The 27,020-nt window shown below is 38.4% G+C and overlaps 1 protein-coding gene across 1 annotated transcript; it reads left to right on the forward strand.

Moving 5' to 3' along the window:
* LOC306653346 (intermembrane lipid transfer protein VPS13B-like) lies at window positions 1–27,016 on the forward strand. The gene is made up of 9 exons (XM_079126337.1): window positions 1–517; window positions 864–1,065; window positions 2,148–2,330; window positions 4,765–4,911; window positions 7,101–7,384; window positions 9,769–9,896; window positions 10,102–10,301; window positions 22,975–23,093; window positions 26,483–27,016. Exons 4-9 carry the CDS (start codon window positions 4,789–4,791, stop codon window positions 26,877–26,879), a joined length of 1,251 nt encoding a protein of 416 aa, XP_078982463.1. The 5' UTR covers window positions 1–517; window positions 864–1,065; window positions 2,148–2,330; window positions 4,765–4,788; the 3' UTR covers window positions 26,880–27,016.
* Window positions 27,017–27,020: the final 4 nt, after the last annotated feature.

Genomic DNA, 27,020 nt, shown 5'->3' on the forward strand with positions numbered 1-27,020 from the left:
TGTGTATTATTCCTTTATAATAAATATTTACTACTCAAAACAAAGAGAAAGAAAAAAGAACCAATCAGGAAGTGTCATCAAAAAATGTAATTTAGTTTAGATTTAACTGACACATGATTTCTATAGTGGAAGAAGGCGTGACTTGAGATCTCACCCAAGTATGGGCAGGTAAGAAGGAAAAACCAAGACCAGGTAATCCAAAAACTATCATACTTTCCTAAATCATGGAAAATGGACTCAAGCCACTTAAAAGTATGGTTCATAGTACATTTTTAGTTAGGTTTTTTAAAGAAATTATAGACCACTTTAGGATTCTGATACTTATTTTTTTCTTTCCATTTCCTAGAGAAGAATATGATCCTTCTGATTGTGCTGTTCCCATCTCAACAGCCCTCATTAAGCAAATAGCCACTAAGATACACCCTGGAGGTACAGTTAATCAGATCCTTGATGAATTCTATGGACCAGTAAAGTCTCTTGAACCTACATGGCCCTATAATAAGAAGGATTCTGACAGGTAACAGTCTTCAGCTATCTTTTTCTACATGTGCTAATAAACATTAAGAAATGACTTCACAAAAATATTAAGATACCATAAATGGTGTGATAAAAGATATTTGCATGTATTTGTGAGATTCTGACCTTTTGTCATCTAGTAGATAGATTTATAGAGTTTTTTACTCATAATGTACAACATAATTGCATGAAAAGTTGCTTTCTCCTGCTTGCAAATTCAACATTGAATGACTGATATGAAGAGATATCCTACAGGAGCATTGTGTGTCTGGAATCCTTAAACATATTTCATGAATACTAAAGTCATCATATTTCATTGAGTCTCTTGGATGTGGTATTTGGAACAGGAATGAACAGCTGAGTCAGTGGGATAGCCCAATGCGAGTGAAGCTGTCAGTCTGGAAGCCATATGTTAGAACTTTGTTGATAGAACTTCTGCCCTGGGCCCTGCTTATCAATCAGTCCAAGTGGGACCTCTGGCTTTTTGAAGGAGAGAAGATTGTTCTACAGGTTCCTGCTGGCAAAACTATTATTCCTCCTAATTTTCAGGTACTATAACTTTTAAAAGTAATATAATTCTTCTCCCAACAACTAGATTTTATTCTGAGGTTACATTTATGATTTAACAGAATGAGTGCATTGTGGAAAACTGTCCTTATAGATATGTACATAAGGAGTATGGAATGTTCTTTGATATTCAGAGAACATTTCCCCCCATTTTCCCCCCATCAGTAGTATTCATGGTTGATTTATCATTAAATTTTGATAATTTGTACCGGTTACATGCTCATTTCTGTTGTGTACAGGATATTTGACAAGTGTTAAGATTAATCTCTCGGTGTGTTAAGGATACAGGGTTGTATTATATGCTAACCCATCCCCTTGATAATCTCTGCAATTCTTAAATTCTCTGAAATCTGTGAGGTGTTGGGGATTTTCTGAATGACCATTTTTGTCAGGCTTCTTTTTCTTTATAAGTGACTTGTATGTCCATAATTATGAAGGCTTACCCAGTTATTAATTATAACATGGACACAGAGAGAAAAACCTAATCATGAAATAAAATTTCAGAAGATTTTATATTCTAACTTATAAAACTAACTTTATAAGGCTAGATCATTTTAAGACATATAAATCTATAAGAAAATGAAGTGAAAATAACTCCTAAATAAAATATTTTCCTGGTAGAAAACAATTTCTGAGTTCTTTTTTTTTTTTTTGAGTTCCAGTCCATAAACATCTTTATTCAATTGCATTTTCCATTTTTTTAATAATCAGATACTATTACCTTGTGGAATTGGAATGTTGACCTGGATGGACCTAATATTGCATGTTATTCCTTGTCAAATGAGATGAAGCTTTCAGTTTTTAAGCCTTGGTATTTATAGGATAGTCACATCTCAAGTTTGGTTTTTCTTCCCCTTCCATAAACATGAATTTCATTGTGAATCAAAATTGACATTGGAAACAAAGATAAAATGTATATGGCTATTATTTAAAAAAAGTGGAATGATATTTGGTTGTTTTAGTGCACCTATTATATAATACGAAAAAAATTTCTGGTGCTTGAGGTTAAAAAAATATACCAGAGTTAAGAAAAATACTTTATAATTGAGGTATTATTTTTCCAGGAAGCTTTTCAAATTGGAATATACTGGGCAACAAACACTGTGCACAAGTCTAGCAATTAAACTAGTCCATAATCTGACATCTCCAAAGTGGAAAGAGGAGGTAATGGTGAAGTTGTGACATTGGACGAAGAAGGGTTTGTTGATGCTGAAATAAGACTTGGTGCTTTCCCAGGACATCAGAAGGTAAGGTCAGAGTTGATGTGGCTCAAGGGAAATAGCATGCCATTCCCTTAAACTGTTTAATATAAACCTACCCTTTTTTAAAATCCTTTTTTGATATTACATGTTCTAAATAATATATAACAATGAAATACTTGATTTCTTAACTACTTAGACTTCTGTTTTACAATGTATTTTTCTTTACCAGTGATAAAAGCTGTGTCACATAATTTATCCCATAACTGCTCTGTTTCAGAACACTCAGCAGTCACTTGATTTATAGTATATGAAAGGGGAATGAACTTAGTCCAAAATATCCACAAACTGTACTTTGGCTTCCTTTTTTAGAACAGGAAGTAAAGTTGCTAACACTAAGCATTGAGTGAAAGAACAAAGACTCCTACAGCAGAGGTTATATTCCTGGAAAGGACATCCTGAGCGACATTATGTGGAACAAGTTTGTTTTTTCCACAGAACCAGTGTTAAAGGAGGAAATTCCTATAACAGTTTTCAACTGATGGAATTCTTCAACAGTCAACTAGTGCCCATGTTTTTAGTAGGATTTGTACACACACACAAACAAACAAAAACATACGTAAGCAGTTACTTAAATGAATACAAATGGTGTGTGCTTTTCAGCATAAATCTAAAGTCTATGAAAACCAATTAGCTGATTAATATAGCAACTAATCACATTAAATTGTATGTATGAAAGTATAATATCTAGTGTGACATGTGGAAGTCTCATGCTGTATTTAAAATTATCTTCATCATTTTAGCTTTCCCAAATGAGAAAGAGATAAAATAGAATGTAGAATTTATCAGAATAGTAGAATTCAGAATAACCTTTCTTTGGGGATAGTGTCTTTTTGAGCATCTTTGAAGAATCTTTTGAGAAAAGTTAGGGTTCTTTGGTCATTTTTTAAAAAATAAATTTCCCCGAAATAAGAACTTGGTCTTCAGTGTTCAAGGCTGGTATCCATTTCCTCAAGGTTGTCTGGGCAACACATGTTTATGTTCTGCCTGCCAAAGTGCTGTAACATGGGTGTAAATGGCAAAGAGCTGTAAGCATGAATCACCCAAAGTTGAATAGTTGTAAGTTGAGAACTGCCATCAAAACTTGGAAACAATGCAGGCAAATTCCCACTACCTCTAGTACCTCACAAAGTAGCCATAGCAAGTGCTGAATAAATGCTTGCAAATGAATGAATGAATGAACTAACTGTTGGAACATACAGTGATGTCTAATTATTCTCAGTAGTAACTCTCAAACACTTTAGTCTTAGGATTCCTTTATACTTTTAAAATTGTTGGGGACCCCCGCCCCAGAGACCTTTTATTTCTATCAGTTTTTACCAGATTAAAAATTAAGATTTTTTTTTTTAGCGGTAGATGGACACAACACCTTTGTTTATTTATTTTCATGTGGTGCTGAGGATCGAACCCAGTGCCTCACATGTGCTAAACAAGCGCTCTGCCACTGAGCCCCAAGACGTTTTTTAAACATAAGAGTTTAAACATATTCCATTAGCCATCAGAGATGACATGGTATGTCACATAGCCTCTGGGAAATTCCACTGTATGCTCATGAGGAAATTAAAGAGAAAAATATAATGTCAGTATTATAAAAACAGTTTTCAACTTAGTACTCTTTCTGGAGATCCTCCATACGAGTCCCTGGCCACCCTTTGAGAACTGCTGCTCTGAGATTGGCACTTACTGGATGGCTGCCCTTAGGCAGGTAACCATCCAAGCATCAGTGCCACATGTGATGCAGGAGTGCGAGGAGACAATGCACATAGTGGTGAGGAGCAGCCCTGCAGAGCTAGACCACATAGGTTCCAGCGCCAGCCAGACCTTGACAAGTGCTGACCTTTTGCATCTCACTTTCATCTTCAGTAAAATGGGAATAATAGAAAAAACCCTATATCATTACTATACATAGGAATTTGTGAATTAATATTCCTAAATTACTTAAAACGAGTGGGGTACATGATGTAACAATACATGAAGGTCAATCATTATTGTTTCCTTCATCTTCATTGTCACTTTTAAAGTTTTAGAACTCTACTGAGCCCATTATAGGCACTCTGTGAGGTCGCTGCTGTGATGCTCTTGAGAAGGGATGCTGTATTGAATTCTGTTGAGTAAGATGAGTAGGATTTGTTTACATATAAGTACTTTATAAATATTGTGTGAGGTAATCTGTAAAATAATCTGAACACAAATCTCTTGCAATAGTAGCACAAATAACTGGCTTGTTAAAGTAAATGCTAACCCTGTATTGGCCAGGGCATTTTGGAGAATGAAAGGGAATCCTATTAAGTACTCTGGAGAAAGGTAAACTGGTGCTATCCTGCACAAACTAATATATAACTAACTTTTAAAGATAGTCAAAAGATTTGCATATGCCTTATAATAGTGTTTAAAAAATGCCCTTTCCTCAATTATCTTACAGTTGTGTCAGTTCTGCATTTCTTCCATGGTACAGCAAGGCATACAGATTATTCAGATTGAAGACAAGACTACAGTAATCAATAACACACCATATCAGATATTTTATAAACCACAGTTATCTGTCTCCAAACCCCATTCTGGAAAGGAGGTAAGCAATTCATAACATAATTGTTTTTCTACATTTTGCTAAATTAACAACAAATAGGATTAACTTTTTATAGCCTAGGGCAAAGAATAGGCTAATGCTGAATATAGGTAAAGAGAAATCCACTTATTTTGGCTCTAATTAAAGCATGGATTCATGGTCATACTTCCAAGGTAATTAATGATCAGAAATCCTCCAAAGCAGCAGGTCCTGACACTGCTGGATTAGTTCTGCCTGCGCCCCATCTGCTTAGAGGCTCCCGCATGGTCCTCTCACAGGTTCACTGAACCCCCACTAGCAAAGCAGTGCACCCGAGGACCAGCTCTGAGTTGCATGAAGAAAACATCTGGCCCACAGGTTGCAGCAACTGAAGAGCTGGTTTGAGTAACTGGAGTGGACCAAGGGCAAGAGCGAAACCAAGCCACGGACAGACCAAGCCAATGATCTGGGGCAGTGAGCTTTGTGTTCACACAGAGTGAATGTGAAAATGTACCAGCTCGTTTATGTTAACATCTCAATGGCAGAACATGTAGAAAATAAATCCAGGAATGTTGAGAGGTGTTCTTGATTCAGCTCTGTACAATGAAAATGATTAGATATGTTTTAAGAAAGTAAGTAGAGATTGTTTTAAAAAAAAAAATTAACAATATGCCAAGGAGAATGTTAATGAAACTATCATATGAGAAACTATTATCTTTCTTTATCTTTTTCTGCAGTTATTAATTCCTTACTTTGTTTCTAAAAAATTATATTAGAATAATTGATCAGGATAAAATCTTATATTTTTTAGACAGTGTGTTGTGGTATATACAAAAATGTGGAACACTAGAATTCTACCCTGGTTCATTGATAAAAAATAAATAGGTGACCAGAAGTACCCAGTTGATTGTCCAATTAAGAAATAGAGGTCAACAACATTTGCTTTGACAAGAGAATCAGCATGCATCTAGATAATTGTCCTACTTCTCACTCTAGGACTTCCTGAGACATTGGACCAGATGATGTTTCCTCATCTATAAAATAGGCATCATTTTGCATTCGTTGTAGGTTTAATGAGAATTAAATAAGTTAAGTAAGGAAATAGGATAGGTGCTTAGTAAATGACTGTAGCCAGCAGCATCTGCAGCATCGACATCACCCAGGATCCTCTATTTCCTTGTTTGCCTCAGCTTCCTGGAAGAAGGGAAGACCCAGTTTGCCCCTATAGCTGAGGAATATCCCCTTTTCCAACACTGACTCTGCTTCAGGCAGATGTGGAATTTTTCAAGAGGCATGATAATCCCTAGCCTCTCAGGAAGACTCTGGAACAGTGGGGAAACCCCAGACTCAGAAGCAGAAATTCTGACTTCTGGCTGGCCTTTGCCACTTCCTGGCTTTGTGATATCGGACAAAACTCAGTCAAAAGCAGCTTCCTGCTGGGCATGGTAGCATGCACTTGGAATCCCAGTGACTCAGGAGGCTGAGGCAGAAGAATTGCAAATGCAAAGCCAGTCTCAGCACTTAGCAAGATCCTATCTCAAAATAAAAAGAGCTGGGGGTGTGGTTAAGCACCCCTGGATTCAATCCCTGATACCAAAACAAAACAAACAACAGTAACAACAAAAATGAAATAAGAACAAACAGCTTCCTCAGCTGTGAAAGAGGAGATTCAAATATATTCCTTGAGGTTCTTTTTAAGTCTAAAATTCAGACACTAATGCCAGAAACAGTGTAAAATTCCATCGGAATTTGCTCCTCCCTCAGGATGAGCCTTACATAAAATTTGTCTTCTGAACTCCCAGTTTCCTGTTCTGAATCTTACTCAGATCTCTTTTCCTGACATCCCCACCAAGCCACATCCTTTCATTGTAGCCAAACCTATCTGCTCAAGAGGACTCCCTCCCCAGCACATGGTATCTCTACCCTGGTGGCATGGGGATATTTGCAATACCTGGAACCCAGTGAGAACTGTGCATCATCTTTTAGATCACCTCCAGCTCTATCATGTTTCAGTATGCCCAGAAAAGCAACCCTGCTTCCAGTACTTTAATTGTCTCATTAGGGCTTTCTTGTACCGATAGGCCCACATTCCCAGCTTGGCCACTTTCTGAGAATACATGGTATGGTTTCTTAGAAGCTATGCTTTTAAACCTTAACTTGACTGCATTGTTGTAGTAAGTATGCCCTCTCTGCATTGTCTTTTCTTTTTCCAGTATTTTCATGTTCCTGACAGTGCTACTTTCAGCATTTGCCCAGGTGGAGAGCAGCCTGCTCTGCAACCCAGCTCCCTTCCTTGCTGGGATTTAATGCCTGACATTGGGCCATCGGTGTTGGATGCATCCTTACTTCAGAAACAGATTTTGCTGGGCTTTTCTCCTGCTGCAGGTGCCGACAGCTCACAGTGCTGGAGCCTGCCAGCTCTAGTTAAACAAGAGTTTCCCAGACAGAGTGTGGCAGTGCCCCTCGGGAATTCTAGGGAAAATGGATTCTGTACCAGGTATTTTACATATATGTGAATGCCCTTCTTTGCCTGACAGTGTCACTGTCCATGGAGATGCTGAGAGACAGAATAGGTGCAGTGTTCCGCATATGTAAGACTACATTTTACTTTTATCTTTAATGACTTTTAGACATTGTATATAGACATTTGTATATAGGTCAAATGTTGTGATCACATATGGGTTGTCCCAGTGTACTGTTGATGAGATTTTTTCTGTATGCATCTTATCCTGGGAAAATGATGTCATAGCATAGCAGCAAGACACCATAATGAAAAAGATTACCTTCTTTTAGGAGTTCTTAGCCTCTGTAAAATGGTGAGAAATTAAGGCTAAAATATGAGAAAACCAAGTTGGGAAAGCTTCTTCTTTTCTAATATTGTACTTTTATTTCAAAATGGAATTTTTCACAAAAAAATCATCTAGAGAGAGAACTTAGATAAACACGATCCACAGAAGACTCTCTGCTGTGGTTGTTTCTGCACACCAGTTGCCAATTACCAATACCAATTATGCAAATAACAGCCACAGAATCAAGGCAGAGACTTGTAATGGTTTCTTCATACTGGACTTCTATTTTGTGGTTGTTTTGCATGCAATCCATCCTTTCTACAGCTGTCAGGAATAACTTATTTATGGTTATATAACAGCTACAAAAGAAAACATATTGTGACCTTATGGGAGGTACCTTATGCTCATGATCATGAATTTATAGGTTTTTGGACTTCAGCCATCCTAACTTTTTTGATGTATACAAAGATTTAATAGTAATATTTTAAAAGATAACAGCTTAACTGGAGTTGTCCATAGTAGTAAGGCCCTATTCCACATCCACATCCTTTCTTTCTTCACAACATTCACAAACATCCCTGAGTTTACCAACATTTTCAGCCTTAACCCTGCAAAGAGGGGTTACCCTAATTTATATTCTGGTTTTAGATAATATTAAGCATATTGAATTTAAGGAAGTATTCTTGAAAGGTATACAAACTTCTGTCTATAAAACAAATTTTTTTACAGTAAAAGTCAAAATTTGAAGCAAAACTTCATTTGGAAATGAAGCTTAAAATTCTAAGAATTATAATAAGGGACTGGGTTGTGGCTCAGTGGTGGAGCACTCACCTGGCACATGTGGGGCACTGGGTTCCATCCTTACCACTACATAAAAATAAATAAAAGTATTGTGTCCATGTATAACTAAAAAGAAATTTTTTAAAAAGAATTATAATATAAATTAATCTTGTCTATAAATATTAAATCTAAGTAGCTCTAGCTTGGCCCCCAACTTTCATAGCTATCAAAAGAAAATTGTCTGAGATCGGCTTTCCCAGCTCTTCCAAAATTAGTCTAAGAAAGGCTCTTCCCTGTTTATCTAAGAGCTTCACTCTGAAAAGGAATGCACTTTCTGCTCATCTCCCCATTTCCTCATCTCTTTCCTCCCCTCACTCTGTAGTGCACATTTGATGGTATTATCTTTCACCAAATGCTAATGCACTATTCACTTTGGCATCTTAGACTACTGTGATCTTTGGAAAGAACTCACATTGGCAAATTGGAAATAGGATAGATGGCAAACAGGAAATTGTTTAATGTGCTATTAACCCATTTTAATAAGCATAAACAAAGAACCACATTCAGCAAATTAACTAATTTATTTTATTACTTCTGACAGTGTATGTAATTTGAACTTCAGAGAGAATCTTTTTCCTGATTTGACATGAAATATCATTTGATAGTCTGTAGTACATACAATAGGAGAGTTTCTCTTTCTATTACAGAGGGCAGTCTGTGCCCAGACAGCTATTTTTCTTATTGCTAGCAATACACCTTTGACCTGGTGGTCAAAATGTAGATCCTGTGAAGCCTGACCATCTTGTGAAAATTGACAACCAACATTTAAGTCTTTGTTTTTATAATGGAAATGGACAGACATCCACATTCTGAAGTAGTCCTTAAAGTAGTTCACCTCTTCCTTTATCAGAACTTACTGAGCACTTTTGGAGAAGATGGTACCCTGTCTGAGTAGTTTAAGATACATATGCATAGAGGAAAAGGGTGGAGGGATGAGATGACTGTAGAGTTAGCTGTAGTTCTCTCTGAGTGGTAGAGTTGTGGTTTTTAATCTTTTAAATAATTCCTCACATTTTTTGGATATCTTACAATAAGTATGTTACCATTTTAAAAAATCAGTAAATATTCAGTTAATATACTAAATTAAATGAAGGAATGTCCTCATTTTTCTGGAAAAAAAAATCTCCCCTAAGGTATAAAAGAGAGGCATTTTAGTGTTTGGAACATTGCTAATCCAAGTAAACATGATCAAGAGAGAGAACTTGCACTTTTTTCTAAACCATCTCTGTCATTTGATTTGATTCTATTTTAGGGCCATAGCATTGACATATCAAGAACACTTTGGAGTGACTTATTTAACCCTCTCAGAAGACCCTAGTCCTCGAGTCATTTTCCACAACAGATGCCCAGTAGCAGTGCTTATAAAGGAAAACATTAAAGGTATATTTTATAGAACTGACTTTAAATAATAAAACTTTCTTTCTGGAGGTTTATTTTTTATTTAATAGATATATGTATCCTCTGAAAAATGTTTAAAAAAATATTGTTCATCCCTTCTTAAGAAGTTCATTTTACCATGTTATGTTTAATACCCCTGTCTTTATGGTTCAGACCTAAGTCTACACATGCCTTTTTTTAATTTCAGATGTCCCAAAATTTGAGGTTTATTGCAGAAAAATTCCTTCTGAGAGCTCAGTTCATCATGAGCTCTATCATCAGGTTTCCAGTTATCCAGACTGCAAGACCAAAGACTTACTTCCTAGCCTCTGTTTGAGGACAGAGTTGCCAGATGAAATAACCAGTGAGTGGAGTGATGCTGTTGACATCAACAGTCAGGGGACGCAGGTCAGTAAGCCTTGTGTCCCTGCCAAGCCCCAAGGGAAAATTCCCCTTTCTGAAGCCTTGTTGGTTTTTTATTTTAAATGCAGCTTTCTAAATGCTGGACTTGTCTCTATGTAGGGGTGTTTATGTATCCGTTTTTACATCCTTATCTGACTTAAATTCTTAAATACAAATATGTATCTCCAAAATATACTATGCAACTATTCACCAGGGGGAGCACGTGGAAAAAATCAAGTCATCTTGGATCTAACACAGGTCAAAAGTGAGGCACAATTATTAGACTTCTTTATTTAGAAGTAAATTCATTTTCCACATTTTAGGATGATCAAAATACCAACCCTAGGTTAATTCCCTTTTTTGAAAATTTACCAATTTAAAAATGTACATTTTTATACTAGTAAACCTCAGCAAATGTAAGTATAGTTTTTAAAAACCTGAGCAGGGAAAATGTCCTGATTTGTTTGTCAGACTCTGAATGTGAGTGGTATTTTGTTGAAAATAGCATATGAATTTGTTATTTTCTTTCTGCTGTACTTGAAACCTAATATTTGTAAGTGTATGATTCAGTGGTGTTAAATACATTTACAATGTTGTACAAGCATCACCACTATGTCTAAAACTTTTTTTATCATTCCAAACAAACTCTGTGCCCATTCAATAATAACTCGGTATGCCTCCTTCCCCCCAACTCCCAGTAACCTCTATTCGACTTTCTTGTCTCTATGAATTTGCCTACTCTCAGTACCTCAGACAAGGGGAATCATAAACTATTTGTCCCTCTGTATCCAGTTTATTCCCTTATTTTCTTAAAGGCTCATTCATATTATAGCATGTATCAGAACTTCATTCCTTTTTATGACTGAACAATTTTGTGCTATACTTTTTGAGTTCTTTCACATTTGTTAGTTCATTTGGTCTTCACAACAAGCTTATGAAGTAGATCCTTTTGTAATGGTTATAATATCCATGTTAAAGTTATAAATATATTTGTAGTTATAATGGCTTATTTAATAATCACATACTCTACAACAGTCATTGTGCTAATAAGCACTTTTGCTGTTATTTAAGTTTTACAGCAGCCATACAAGTTAGGGCTTGTTGCAGAAATAGAAAATGAGACCTGTAAAAGTAGCACATTCTAATTCCCATTCCTTACAAGATGAGAACCTGGGATTTTATCCAGATTTCCTGGCTCCAAAGTCCATGCTGTGAAACACTGTGCCACATGTGCTACTTCTTTACTTGGAATTCCTTGATTCCTCTTGCCCAGCCCTGCAGGCACATTCTTTCTCATTTCAAGATTCTCCTAAAGCCTCTGTGCAGCCTCCTTCCTCACCCTCTGCAACCCCTCTATATGCTCCTCTAGCAAGTATAGCATTTAATTGCACTTATTTCTTTAAATGATTTCTTACTACATCAAGAATCCTGGCAGTTAGGTAATACCTTATGCATTCCTAGCCCACAGCAGAGAACCCATCAACACAGGAAGATCTTAAAAATCAACAGAATAAATGAATGTCTGAATGAATGAACTGAATGAGAAAATGAGACATTGTATGAAGAAGGCCAAGAGGGTACCAGGTGCAATCTAGGGAAACTCCAACTGCAAATAGAAAGCAGTGAAAGAAAGGAGGAAAAGGAGACAAGTGGTAGGAAGAGAACCTGGGTGGAGTGACAGGAAAGCATCCAGAGGAGAACAGTGACAGGGTGGAAAGTCCTAGAGGAAGGCCAAGTAAGATAATGATGAGAAATTATAAGTTCAGAGTGAGCAGAAGTGAGGGAATAGAAGAGCAGATGCGTGTTGTTTTCTCAAAGAGTGTGGCATAGAAAATGAGATCAGTGGGGAGAAAGTACTACACACTGTGGGAGAGAAGCCAAGCAAGGAGAGTGGAAAATATGAGCAAGGATGTGCCCAGAGACACAGGTCCAAGGCACAGGCAAAGTAGTTGAACTGGACTAGAAAGACCACTCTGTTTCTCCAGCAGGGGAAAGGGGCAAGGATGAGCACAGATGCAGATAGAAACGTGAAGGGATGGGGCCAGGAAATTAGTTGAATTGGTTCTCAGTGCCTTAAGTTTATTTGTGAAGTTGGAGTGAATGATCTGCCAAGAGAGGGGAAAGAAGAAGAGGGTGGGAGAGCAGTAGCTGTGGAAACAGATGAAGGCTGGCCAGGGACAAACAAAAGAATGACTGAGCAGCCGGCAGGGCCCCACTCACTGAACACCTGCACTTGCAGCAGCCAGGGGCGTGCGTTCCATCCAGCAGTGCTCATTTGATGAACACTGAAAATTTGTGGAGTCTCTGCAGCTCCTGGAGATGTTCCCAGTCTTGTTAATTCACAAAGTGAGTATTGTAAGCTTCTCAAGGGTTCCTAAATTCCCCTGCATTGGTTTGAAGAGTTTTGAAATCTTGCTCATATATGACTTGGAAATTCTTTACGATAGGCATTCTGCCTGCCAAACTATTTTGGGCGCTCCTATTCACTCTAAATTTCCTCAAACCTTTGTAGTCAGGGATACTTCAAAGCTCAGGGGAGGTGCTTTTTCCAACACCCTGATCATCCGTGGTCAGCAAAGGCTCAGGTTCCATTTTCCCATTGATCTTTCAGGAGCTGTGTGCCATATGTCCTACAGACCATGGTGCACTTCCTCCTCTGGACATGCTTCAGACCCTCACCGACATATTCTCCATAATACCCCAGGCATATAAATCACTGGGGAAAGAAGGAGCTGTGTCCCTGATGAAAGAGCAGCCCTTGGGAGGAGTGGGTTTGTCTTCTCAGGACCTCCCCTCAGCCCTTGGTCTGAGAGAAGTGATGTGAGTTTCAAAGCTGGCCTAAACAAGCACAAGTGAAACACCAAAGATCTCCATTATGCCTCTAGGAAGAAACTCTGTTAGGTTTCATTAGCCCTACTTATGTCCCTGGGCTCAGTTTTGTAAATAAGACAATCTCATATTGTAATTTTAAATGTAGTGTGTGAAAGAATGTGCACAAACAGGTTTATAATCTCACAAACAAGTATTCTTTGTACCAAGAGTTATCAAGAAGACCTCAGCAGGCAGGCCACAAAATCCAGATTATGAAGTTGGTCTGGGCTTTCTGGAGTTGTGTCCTTGGCTCACACCTGGTTAGAAGACATCTTGTGGTTATTCAGCCAGAGGTCCCAAAGTGACAGCTGATTATCATGTGACAGTGGGTGGTAACCTGACTTTAGGAGGGGGAACCTTTAGGCTCTCGAAATTAATAAAGACCTAAGAAACAAGTTTATACTGATCCTTTATACTGATCCTGTCAGCAAAATAGGTTAAAATTCTGTCATGGTATATGGAATTTCAATATCTAATAGAAACATTATTTTGACAGTTAGGAAACATTACTTTAAAAAACCAAAACAAAGCACAAAGAGAGCACATAGAAGTTTCTGCTTAACAAAAACATTGTAAAGCTTGCTTTATTCGTTCAGTCAACAAGTAGTTACTGAGATTCTAATATGAGCCAGACATTAAATTGAACTACATAAAATGTACTGAACAAAAAAAAAAAAAAAAAAAAAAAAGAAAAAAAACGCAGCCCTTGCCCCCAGGGAGTTTATATGTGGAAAAGGTAGATAATAAGGAAGTAATCACGTGGAGAGTTGTATTATTATAAACTCTGGTGGGAGCAATGAGGGAAGGGAGTAGGTGTGCTGTAGGAGAGCACAGTAGGCCAGTCTGAGGGGCCATGGAACATGTCTCTGTGAGGGACTCTTCATCTATGCCTTCAAGGATGCAAGGCATGAACTTATGAAAAGTAATTTATGTACCCCTGAAGAATGAGCAAAGTAGAATGCTCAGTTTGAAATACCCTCCCCACTTCCAAATATTCCTTTGCAGGTGAATTTCCTTCTAAAAGGATCAGGTGAATTCTCATGATCTTTGGCTCTTAACAGAAGTATTTAGTGGGGTCAGTGTCACTGGTTCTAATCTGTTTGTTTGGGAGGGGAAGAGCATAGAGTGACAGTTTGTGTTTACATGGCTCTGTGCCATTGAAGTGCTCTCCACAATCTGTTCTTTGATTTGTTCAAAAAAATTTTATTGAGGGTCTGTCAAGTACCAAACCCTTATTAAGGCATAATTCCTGCCTTTAAGGACTTAACTAAATTCATCCAGTAAAGAACAATAATTTTTATGTTTTTTTACTGATGAGAGGTTTGAGGCTTAAAGAATAATCAGCTAAGCTGGCTTACAACTGAGCAGGATCAGGCTGGCACCTGGCTGTGCTCACAGGTCTCCCAGAGCTATTTCTCTTCTACACCAAACTGAGGTCACTGGTTGTCCTCTGTAGTCCTGCTGACTAAAGATACCGCTACCTGAAAGCTCTTCAAAGCACAGGTTAGAGAACATTTTCTAATTTCTCCTAGAGCGAGAATGTCTGCATGACATCTTATCTCAGAAAGTCCCAGTGTCATAGTCATGGCTTAGTCCAGTGGTGACTATAGGAAACCTTCTTCCTAATCCAACTGAAAACTCTCCCTCAATAGCATCCACTCATTCATCCTTATTTTGCCCTGTAGGGCTTCGTGGGCTGACATCCCTCCCCTTCAGTACAGCCACATTGTAATTTTTGATGGAGGCTTCAACATCTTCCCCAAGTGTACCTTATCCAGGCCAAACATTTCTGGTTCCTTGAGTCACTCCTTTAGTAAATGTGATTTCCAGACCCATCACCAGTTACCCTTGTCTGAACACACCAGTGTGTTATGTTCCCTTTAAAAATCTGGCAGCAGGAATTACATGCTATATTCCAAATGTGGTCTAACCAGCTATTACCTCCCTGTGCTTCCATTAATAAAGTAGAAGATTGACTCGCTTTTTATTAACAAGTTCAGACTGTTGGTTATTATTGAACTTGTGGTCAACCACATCCCCCAGGTCTTATCGTATGACTTGCTATATAATTGACTTTTTGAACTCAATGACAGGACTTTACATTTATCCCCAATAAATTAAGTCTTGTTGCTATTGGCCTAGTCCAACTTGTTGAAATTACTGTTAAAAAAAATTGTGATGCTGTCATCTAACATATTAAGTATCCATGGTAGCTTTATGTCAGCTATAGATGCGGTGAGCATGCATTTTCCAAGTTCATCCAGTAAATATGTTGAACAGGACAAGTCCAAGGCCTACAGTATACTGTGGAGGATCACTGGAGACTTCCCTCCAGTCAGCCAATAATGCCAAACTATATCATCTAGCCCACAGTTTTTAGAAAATATACCTGTAAGTACTTTTAAACTGTAATGTGCAGGATTTTCTGTAAGAGTGTCATGAAGTACTTTGTTAAGTTCCTTGGTGAACCAGAACTCAAATGTGTGATCAGTCCATCAAGTAAACATCACACAGCTGTGACCCCAGGCACTGATGCTTAAAGTAACAGGTGATAGTTTTCAGAGATATATCTATCTCCATACAGGAATTTTTACATAGAAAAGCAAAAAAATTGTGGATCCAAGTGAAGATCTGATTTAGAAAATATGTAGTGCAGGTATTTTGACTTCTTGCTTACCTCTCTCACATCCCCCTCACCCCCCATTTCAGGACCAGAAGCAAGCTGGCACCCACTTCTGAATGCTTGCTTAGTCCCCTGATCTAGAGTCTCCTGTGTGCTTTTAGTTTGTTCTGGCTGAGTCAAAACTGTTTCCACAGATATTCAGAGTAAAGATCCTCTAAAATATTTTTCTGAAAGTATACTGAGAGAAAAATTATATCCAGAATATCTACTTTTATCTTTTCATCCCTATCCAACATTTTCTACTTTCATCTTAGAAATTCATTTCCCTTTCTTTCCTTTCTGGTAGATCTAATTAATCTCATAGTTCTACCTACTGTCTGTCACCCATCACTCCCAGATGTGTGTGTTTGTGTGTGTGTGTGTGTGTGTGTGTGTGTGTGTCCGTCCCTCATGTCCCTCCTGATCTCCAGTTCTGTGTTCCAGCTACCCACTGAAGATCTAGACCTATAGGCAACTCACACCAATGTGTCTAAAACCAAGATGATCATTTCCCAGACCCCAAACCATCTTCTCCTAGCATCTCTGCTTCAGTTAATGCCATCACACGTTTCCCAGAACACAAAGCCTTAAGTAATATTGATATAAACTAGTACTGAATACCTGTTTTTTTCTCAAGCACTCCAAAAGTATTGGCATTAGTCCCTGTCATGTCCCTTCAAAGGATGATGCTGTCTGAAACCCCTAGAGGTGATTTTGCACAGTATAACTCAGTCTGGAGTTCAAACTCGTATGGCCTGGCTTCTAGACTTGGCTTCTCCCTCTTGAATTCCAGTGCCTTCCTTTTTCTTCCTTCCTTCACACATCCAGGAAGTTGCCTGCTTCTGTCAAGGATATATCAGACATGTCTCTGAAATTGGTGCCTCTCTCTGTTTTAGGCCTTTGGTTCATCATCTCCATCTCAGATTTTAGGAAGAGTGACTTAAATGGTGTCTCCATTGTCATCCTCTCTACCCTTAAGTCTGTGTTCATAACTGCTACCAATGCGATTCCTAAAACACAGTCCAGCTCAGGGAAAACTGTCCAGTCTTCTGGACCACTTAAAACAGACCACACATCAATTCCTTAGCACACATGGAAATCTCTTGTTCCCTTTCTTCAAAGACTAAGAATTCTAGCAGTCTTGCTTATCATGGTTTTCCTAGTTGAGAATCTCTTACAAACTACTTACATAGACATATGAGTAGTAGAGTTTTAACTTATTCCTTCCCAAAATAAGAGGTAGAGTTTTGGTTTTGTTGTATTATGCCACTAAAGCTTGAAGATGCAAAAGTAGGAAATGATCATCTTTTATCATTTTTAAGACTAAATTGAATTCCATGAGGGGAGAAAATGATCTTTACAAAAGCAGTTGGATGAATAATTTTGGTTGTGGAAAGGTAGCTAGAAAAGACTGGAGGTAAGAAAAAGAGATGGCTACACTCTCATTCTTTCTAAGAAAGGGAGTGAAAATTTGAGGTGGGGCAGAATGAGTCAGGTTGAAACAGAGGGAAAAGGCCCAGCCAAGATGGACCAATAATAGGAATTGAAGGCCAGTTGAAGAGAGAATTCATGAAAACTGAAGGAGGGGGATAGTTTAAGGATTTTAATAACAGGGATAGCTATTATTTAAGTTTAACTTGGCTGCAGTGTTAGCCCCATATCTTCTGCACATAGAGCCTATTGGGAATGCCAGGAGGGGTGAGTGTGGAAGATAGACTTTCCAGAATATTTTCCATTATTTTCTATCACTGCATAACTTTTTGACTTAGTAAAATTAAATTGGCATAATTTTTTAATTGTCTTAAATATAAATTTAAGAAAAATCATTTTAGGAAAGATAACTGAGCACATAGAAAAGCACAAGTTTTGTAATTACAGTAATAGATGATATACTAAGAGGAGGGCAGGACCTAGGCCTTGAATATTCTTATACCCACATTAGGTAAGATAGAGCTTTACTGATCAGAGCTCTCTAACACAGATTCAAATAGCAAAGCTCAGAGCATCCCCAGGTCTGTTTTGTGGTTAAAGCAGCAAGTATGTTAGTATATGTTGCCCAGAACCTTTCCCCACCCCACATACCAGTAGTGAAAAGTGATGAAAGTAAATATGATGTCCTGGTTCAGGACTGGCTAGGTTGCTCCATGGTAATGAACAACCCCCCAAAAAAATCCTCTTGACCATCATTCATTTAGTTCATTCTTTCCCACATATAAAACAAATAAATGTCCACTCTCCGAAGATTCTAGGCATCACACTTGAAGTTCAGTACTTCTGAGTGGTGCTCAGTTTGGATGTGATTCCTTTTGATCTACAGACATCTGAACTGATCTGCCACACCCTTCTGTTTCTTAGCACAAAAACAGTAACAACCTGTCCAGTTTGAAACCAGGAAGAATGAGACATAGCAATTCTGAAATGTTTCCAGGTATATTTTTGGGTAGGGCTTATACCCTGGAAGCAAGAAACCGCCTTTGACAGCCCTGATTTCTACTCTGGAGAGCACTCTTACCACTGTTGTTCAGGTTCCTGGATCCACTCTCTAGGAGTATCTTCCTGGGCCATGTGAAGCTTGTCTTCAGCCTCAGGTAATCACAGTGTCTTATCAATCTAGGTTCATGAGTATACTGGATCATAGTGATCTCTCAGAAATTCAGTATACTCCTTACCTGTCTGATTCTTTAGAATTCCATTTTCTAGTTACCATATCCCTTGACCTAAGACATTTTTCTTTGCTATCTTGCTTCATTACCTCTTTATGAATTTAAGAGAGCTTCTATGGGAAAATTATACCCTTAATCTGAATTCATTTGTCAGTTTAACATTTAAAAAGTTTTAGTAGTGAGTGTGATGCCTATGATCTGTCCTAATGCTGAATGTTAATCTACCTTCACGTTCAAGGACTTTCTGATTTTATTTGTTGTGTTTGGGGTTTTCCCTTCATCTGTTTGAGCTAGTATGACAAAATACCATAGACTGCATAGCTTATAAACAACAGAGATTATTTCTCTGTTGTTCTCTCTGTTTATGTTCTAGAGTTTAGGAAGCCCAAGATTAAGGTACATGCAGAATTGGTATCTGATGAGGCCTCGCTTCTTGTTCATAGATAGCCGTCTTTTCACTGTAACCTCACATGGTAGGAGGGAGGGGTTTTCTTGGGCCTCCTTTATAAGGGCACCGATCCCTGCCTAATAGTGTGATCTGTAGGGGATATTAGGATTTCCATATATGAATATAAAAGGAACACATTCAGACCATAGCAGGTTTAAAACATTTCTAACTTTGTAAGACCTAGAATTTCTGGAATTTCACTATTCTCTTTCATTTGTTTGCAACCTGGCCAATTCTGTCCTGAGCTCATCTCTTTGTGATTACATTGCTAGAGAGCCAACAGCAGCCAACCCATACTACTGAACCTCATTTTCTAGAGCTACAAATTTATTAGGTTTATGACTCATATCCCCAGTATCCTCAGGCAACAGTTTTACTAAATACTTTGACATTTCAAAATGAGGATCCCCATTTTTGTAACTTTCAATGTCTAGTTTTACTGTCTGAACACTAATCCAGGGCACCATATTTTTGGTTTTTGCTAGAACCCTATTTCTGTTACAAGTATCTACATTAGTATATAAACCAGATTATGTTGCCTTTTGTAATCCTGAGTTTATTTCTTGTCACACTACATGCCAGTATTTGTCATTAAGGGGCTCTGTTCTACATGGTCACTCAGGGACGCAGGTTGATAAAAGCTGCATCATCTTGCATCTGCACCATTGTAACAAGTCACCCCAAAACCTAGTGGCTTAAAACGATGATTCTGGGAGTTGACGGAGTTTCCTGCAGTTGAGCCTGGGCTCACACATGTGGCTGCATGCAGCAGGGGAGTGTCTGGAGGAAGTCTCAGCTGCAAACTCCAGGCAGCTTTCTCACCATGTGGTCCTTCCTCCTTAAGGTTAGACCAGCTTCCTTACATGGCAACAGGAAGGCAGACCCCAATAAGCAGACTTTTTCAATTTTATTCTTTGCTGATGTCATGTTAGCCAAAGAAAGTCACAGAACCAAACCCAATGTCAGTATAGGACGGGGCTACACAAAGGCGTAGATACTGAGATATACAACTCATTGATTGTGTAACAGTTTACCACAACTACAAGAGTTGTAGGATTCTGCAGGCATTTTCTTACATTTAGATAGTACTTTAGGCTTTACAGTTTCTATTGCAACTTCCCAAATTATTTATTAGGTAGAAACAGTATATAAACAAATGAGCATAGCTCTGTTCCAGTAAAACTTATTTTCAGTAACAGGCAGTGGCCTACACTGATCTGAAACAGAAACCCTGTATTCACTCTTTGCAGCAGGGGGAGAAAGATACACTCTTCTATGCTTTTAGTTACAAGTGACATACACATGTCAATGCTACCTTTAGAACATTGGTCAAACTAGTCACCTGGCCAAACCTAACTGCAAGGGGCAAGAAGTACAATTCAGCTCTGCGACTGAAAGGAGAGGGACCTGGACATGGATGGCCACTACAAGTTGTACCTCAGGAACCACCTTCAGATATGTCCAGTCAAATCATCCAAGGACCAGGGTACTTGTTTTTAAGCACTAAAGAAAAGGGACATAAAACCATTGCTTTCATGGAGCACAGTGTGGTCAGTGCCTAAGAAGGGGAAGCACTTCAGGTACCTCTGCCCTGAGCCAGTTCTCATCTCATTATTTATGCACTCGGATTTTTGCCACTTGGGCTGTGAGCCGCTTGAGGGGTATGACTGTCTTTTCCGGTAACTGATTTTTTGTGGGTACAGTCAGGCCTTTATCAGGGAATGAATGGAATGATTGGATGACCAAACCATCAGACCAAAGCAAAGATTTCCTTTAAATTTCTAGAGTCAAGGTCAGAGGTGCCTAATTTCTGTATCTCTTAGGTACCTAGTTTCCTAATCACTATAGCTGTACTATGCAAAGCCTTAAGGTTGTGAGTTGTTGCTCTGTTGTGGGAAAGAAGACAAGGAGAGAAGCCATGTGTTAAAGTTGTTTCTTCCATTCTCATTGTAGGGAGAAGGGGACACCCAGCAAAATCTCTCTCCATAGTCCAGGTTTTTGGCCAGAAGAAAAAAGTACCTTAAAAGCTTAGGCTAATTTGCTTGCGTTTGAGTCCCTCCAGCTGTTAACAGCAATCATCAACTTGCCTTCTCTTTATTATCTTAGGACAGTTAAGTGTTCTTATTTCATAATGGCTGAAGATGATGTTAAAAAGGATGACTTTTATAATTAGGAATGTTTCTCAAAGAATATTCATTTTGTTTTAGATTCATGAGCTGAACCATTTTTAATTTCAAATTTTATCATTGTCAAGTTCAGTTCTTACCTAGAACAAACACAGAAAAATCAGGATACAGAATCCTTGGAAACAGGTATTTTTGGGAAATCATTGGAAAATGTGTCTGTAGAGGATATTGATACAACAAATTGACTCATTCTTGCTCTTAAGAAGTTTATAATAGAGTGACTGAGTCAGATACATAAAACAGGGTAACTAATATTAAAACAATAAAATTGATGATCAAATGGAAATATGGTTTAACTACTTTAAGAATTAGGGAGGAGGGTGTCAAACTGAGGAATGGAATAGAAAGATTAAAGAAGTGCTTTGTGGGCTGGGCACAGTGGCACAGGCCTGTAATCCCAGCAGCTCAGGAGGCTGAGGCAGGAGGATCTCAAGTTCAAAGCCAGCCTCAGCAAAAGTAAGGGGCTAAGCAACTCAGTGAAACCCTATCTCCAAATAAAATACTAAACAGTAATGGGGATGTGGCTCAGTATTCAAGTGCCCTTCAGTTCAATCCCTGACACCCACCCTCTCATAAAAAAAAAGTGCTTCATGGAATAGGAATTCTTTAAGCTGTATGTGAAAGATACATAGGACTTTGAAAGGAATTATGTGGGGAAAAGTGTATTCTAGGTACCAGGAGTAATGAATGGCAGACAAGGGCCTACGTTTGAGCAATAGCCTGGCAGACCTAGAAGATCTGATAACTCCTGGACTACAGAGAAGGACTATAGGGAAGGGAGGAAGCAGAGATGACATCCAGGATTTCTGAGAGAGGAATCACTACACAAGAAAGAAGCCCAGTCACCTTGAAATTGCTTCCAAGTTTAAATCTGTGGTCTGTGTATACTCTCTCCAGTACTGCTTCCTGTGGGCAGAATAAGAATACGTTCATTACTTGTCAAGCAAGCATCTAGCTTTGTTCCTTCATCCAGGAATTGTCAGTCTTTCTTCTTTTATTTGCTGTCCTAACATTCATAAATGGCCTAGTTTGAACTAAATTGATACTACAGATCATCAAAACCAACATTCCCAAGCACAAGGAAGTTCTTGCCTCAACCCTCAGGTAATCCTGGCTGTGAACATAATGTTCTTAGAGTTGTTTTTTACATAGTTCTGTTCTGTTTTCGAATATTTATCATTTAGGCAACATTGGCATTTGATGCTGATAGGACATGTGTTCTGCTGGCCTGGTACCTGGCTGCTGAGATAGAACTTTTTTAGGTCTTTGTTCACGTTCTCATGATAGAAAAAGTAATTTTGACTCTAGGCAAATTGACTTACCTAAAATTCTTCCTGCAAGTTATGTGAGGACCTCAGGGGGCGGAGTTATGAATTGTCTTGTTGGTGTCTTAGGGGATGCTTTTTGTGCCCAACATGGAAGGGCACTCACTCCTGTAGTAGTAAGCGAACACTTACAAGCCTGAAATGTTTTGTGCATTGCATTTCAAGTCCAGAGTCTTGAGTTTTTTTCCACAGATATTCATATGTGCTCACAAAGCTGGCCCCATGGCTGGGCTCCAGCCCATACAGGGTTATTTGCCAATTCCAAAAAAAGCAGAGAATGAGACACTCCTGCCCGTCATCCATTCATTTTTTTTTCTGTGATTCCTTACATCTGTATATTGAAAAATCTGGATTTGATTTTTGTTTTCATTTTAAGTCAGCTGAATAGCCTGTACACATGAATATAAAGAAATATAACCAGGAAGTGTTTGTGGGTATTGAATCAGAACTTGAGACATTTGAAGTCACCATTTCAGTAGTGTTCTTACTTCTTTTTAATCAGATTCTGAATATTCTTTTTGCAGGTTGTGTTCCTCACTGGCTTTGGCTATGTGTACGTGGACGTTGTCCATCAGTGTGGCACAGTCTTCATCACTGTGGCCCCAGAAGGAAAAGCAGGATTGATTTTAACCAACACCAACAGGTAGGCTTCGTAATTTTCCCAGTAGTAAGCCTTCCCATTATAAAGTTGTAAATCTATTATTTACCATTCTTTCTCATCCCCATATACATCCTAAAACTTTGGATTAATTATTGTGTGATCTATAAGTTAGAACTAGTAATTAGCATTCAATCATACCTATACTAGGTAGCAGTATATTATCATTCTTGGATCCCTCTTCCAGTTCTTCTGTGATAAGTTTAACAAACTAATTTACGAACTGAGACATGTATCTCAGAATTATACCACTGTTGTTAGTGTGAAATATAGATTAACATTTCTGTATCCACATGACAACTTAGTAGCCTTAGCAATTAGAGGTGCATCAAATATAAATACACCTCTTAGAGCCACAGTTTTGACCTGAGTGTTGCCATCAGGTTTTAAAACATGAAATAGGCAAAGAATTAATATCCAAATTTAAAAGAACTCAAGCCAGGAATACTGGTGCACTCCTGTAATCCCAGGGGCTCAGGAGGCTGAGGTGGGAGGATAGTGAGTTCAAAGCCAGCCTCAGCAACTTAACAAGGCCTTTAGTAACTTAACTATCTCTAAATAAAATTTTTTTAAAGGGGAGAGGGGACTGGGGGATGTGGCTCAGTGCTTACACACCCTTTAGTGTTGATGCCGGGGTGGTACCAAAAAAATAAGTAAATAAATCAAAGATCTCATATAATTCAATAGGAATAATATAAAGATAACCCCTCCTTTCAAAAAAAATTAAAGGCCAAAGATATGAACAGAAAATTTGAAATCTGGGAGAAGGAAATATAAGTAATCAAAGGAATGGAAACTTAAATAAGATATTATTTATCAAATTAACAATGGTGATCCAATGATAATTTGTGCCATTTCCTGGAAAGCACTTCAGCAATATATATTGAGAGTTTTAAAATCCCTTTGTCTTAGAAATTGCACTTTTAAGAGTTAAGGAAATAAAGAAAGGAAAAGATAAGCAGAGAGATGTTTATTATATTGCTAAACATAATGGCCAGATAGGGTACAAATGCCCATCAGTAGGGAAATAGGTGATACATAAATGTACCACAAATGGTATATCACAAAAAACAGAAAATACATATAATATAACCTAAAGTAAAGCAAGCTGAATATAATATTGAATATATTAATATCCTGGTTATGTATTATCTGTACTTATGTGTTATCTGTCCATATAGACACACAAATATATATTATACACATACATATATTTTCATATATTTTACGTAGATATATAAAATTTCTAGAAATAAAGATTGAAATAAGACTGAAAAAGAAATAATCAAAATTGTTAATAGATGGGTGTGGGGTTGTGTTTATTTAGTAACTTCTTTATTTTGAGTTTCTGTAATAGCATTTATTCATTTTATCATCATAAAATTATTTTAATTAGAATGTAAGGTTAACTTTAACTTGCACACTTTCATATAAGCCCTTTATAAAAAAAGTTCTGTGCTTCTCATGTATGGCTAAGAACTCATTAGTTTAGGTGCTGCTAATTTGAATTTATAGCATTTCAAACAATATTATAATTGTTTATAATAATTAAAATTAAATATTAAATTAAATATTAAATCAGCTTATTGCCTGAAAGGGTTTGTAAAAAAAATTTTTAATTATATAGCCCAAAATTTCAAGCCTACACAACAATTTCAGAAACATTTTGTCTAGGGCATAAATACTAATGACAATAACTACAACCCATACGTTGGAGGTAGAAATAAGAACAGTCCAATTATCTACTTACACTTCCTTGATTCATTTATTCACAAATATTTTTTAAGTGCTTCCTGGATGACAGTTGCTGTTCTGGGGTTAGGGATCATCAATGAATAAAAAGACTGAAACTCCTGCATTGAGATTGTATTCTCTTGGTCTAGAATGGGGGATGTACACAGAATAAATACAACATGGTTAATAGGTTTATAGGCCCCTTCCTGCCTATAGTCTTTTATCACCTCCTAGTTGATGCATTTGAATTATTACTCCACCAAATGGACTAATCCTCTGATAAGGCCAAAGCCCTAAGGATCCGACCATTGCCCTAAAGCCTCTTTTGCCGCATTGGGGATCAATTTGGGGGAGAGATTCCAGATCCAAGCTGTAACATCCAGCATGTCTTGAACTTTTTGGTCTGAACAGCTGGTAAGATGACTAAAATGGGAAAGACTGTGTATAGGGTGAGGGATAGATCAAAAGATTAGATTTCAGATAGGGCAAGTTGAATATCACTCAGTCATCTAAATAACTGTATGAATAGGCACTTAGATACACAGGATTGGAGTTTCAGGGGCAGTTCTTAGCAGCAGCGTATGAGTAGTGTTTGAAGTCATTAGAGTGACCAAGTCATGAGCTCCCAAGGAGGTCAGTGGGGGTGGGGAAGAGAAGAGGATTGTGGGCTGAGTCTTGAATACCATCACTTTAAGAGAACTGGGGAAAGATTTTCACAGCTGACTGAGGAGAGTGAACAGAGAGGGAGAAGATCCAAGAGAACACATGTAAAGAAAGTGTTCCTAGGAGGAGGGAGTTGCCAATAATGCCAGATGCCATTAGTAACTTGCATAAGCAAAAACCTGAAAGTCCATCATTTGCTTTAGCCAAATGGAAGTCACTAGTGACCTGACAAAGTTGTTTTGTGGGAGCAAAAGCCTGTCTGTAGGGAGCTTTAGAGAGAAGGGAAGGAGGGGAATAGGAGAGAATTCCTGTAGGAAACTCTCCGGAGTTTTTATATAAAGGGGTCATAAAAGTGAGTGATTGAGGTGTTTTCTAAGAGAAATAACCACACATTTATGGGCTGCTAGTAAGGAGGGAAAAGATGTTGTAGGACAGAGTTGCATCACTCGAGTGATGGTCTTGAGCAGGTGAGTGCAGAGGGCCATGCTGCCCTTGAAGGGTCCAGAAGGTGCACAGGTGGTTCCCCTCCAGAAAGGGGACACAGGGAGGGCAGAGCGTTTGCAGGGGCAGTTGGAGGCAGGCTTCATGCTGAGCTCTCTTCTGCTAGCCTCATATTTTCAACTTAAGGGGTCTTATTTATTTTATTAATCTTTGTGCCTTGTGATCATCATGACAGAGAATTAGTGCACAAAAACTAGAGGGATTTGGGAGTAAAAGTCTGGTGTTGATAAGGGAAACACACACAGAAACATGACGGGAACTTGTAATAATCCCATTGGGAACATTTCCCAATACTGTTCAACTGTGGCTGGCTCTGTCCAGACACGATGTACTAAAAGTTGAGTTCTTATTTGTTTCTTATGAGAATCTGATGTCCCATCAGGAGGTGTTTAATAAGGCACTGTCATTAAAAAAGAAATACTAAAGAAAGAAAAGGGAGGCTGATGTCCTTTTCCCTTTCTCCCTTTCTCCTCTAGAACTCTGGAGAAGACCATTGCCTTTAGAGTGTTCATCACCCAGTTGAGCCTGGCAGTGTCTGATGACCTCACCCACCACAGAGCATCATCTGAACTGCTGAGGCTCACACTGGACAATGTTTTCCTGCACATGGCCCCCGTGGCTGGCGTCCTTCCGGGGGAGGAACCTGCTGCCGCTCTCTTCCAGCTTCACTGTGTGGAGGTGTACTGTGGGGACCTGCAATTGGATAACCAGCTCTATAACAAGTCCAATTTCCACTTGCTGTCTTGGTCTGCCAGGGAGAAAAAACAGAGCCTACTCAGTTTTCCCAAAGGTCAGAGTCTCCTTGCCTCCAGCAGAGATCTGGAAGAATACAAGGGAGAACTGTTTTATCAAGCTTCGAGTCACCTTAACTGAGGGCAGGAGTGTCCCACTGGATGTTAATGAGTTCAGTTTTGAACTGAAACCTGCCCGATTATATGTGGAAGACACATTTGTGTACTACATCAAAACTTTGTTTGACACTTACCTCCCTCACAGCAGGCTGGCTCGTCACCC

Source organism: Sciurus vulgaris (assembly GCF_902686455.1).
Source record: "Sciurus vulgaris genome assembly, chromosome: 1".
NCBI lineage: Eukaryota > Metazoa > Chordata > Mammalia > Rodentia > Sciuridae > Sciurus > Sciurus vulgaris.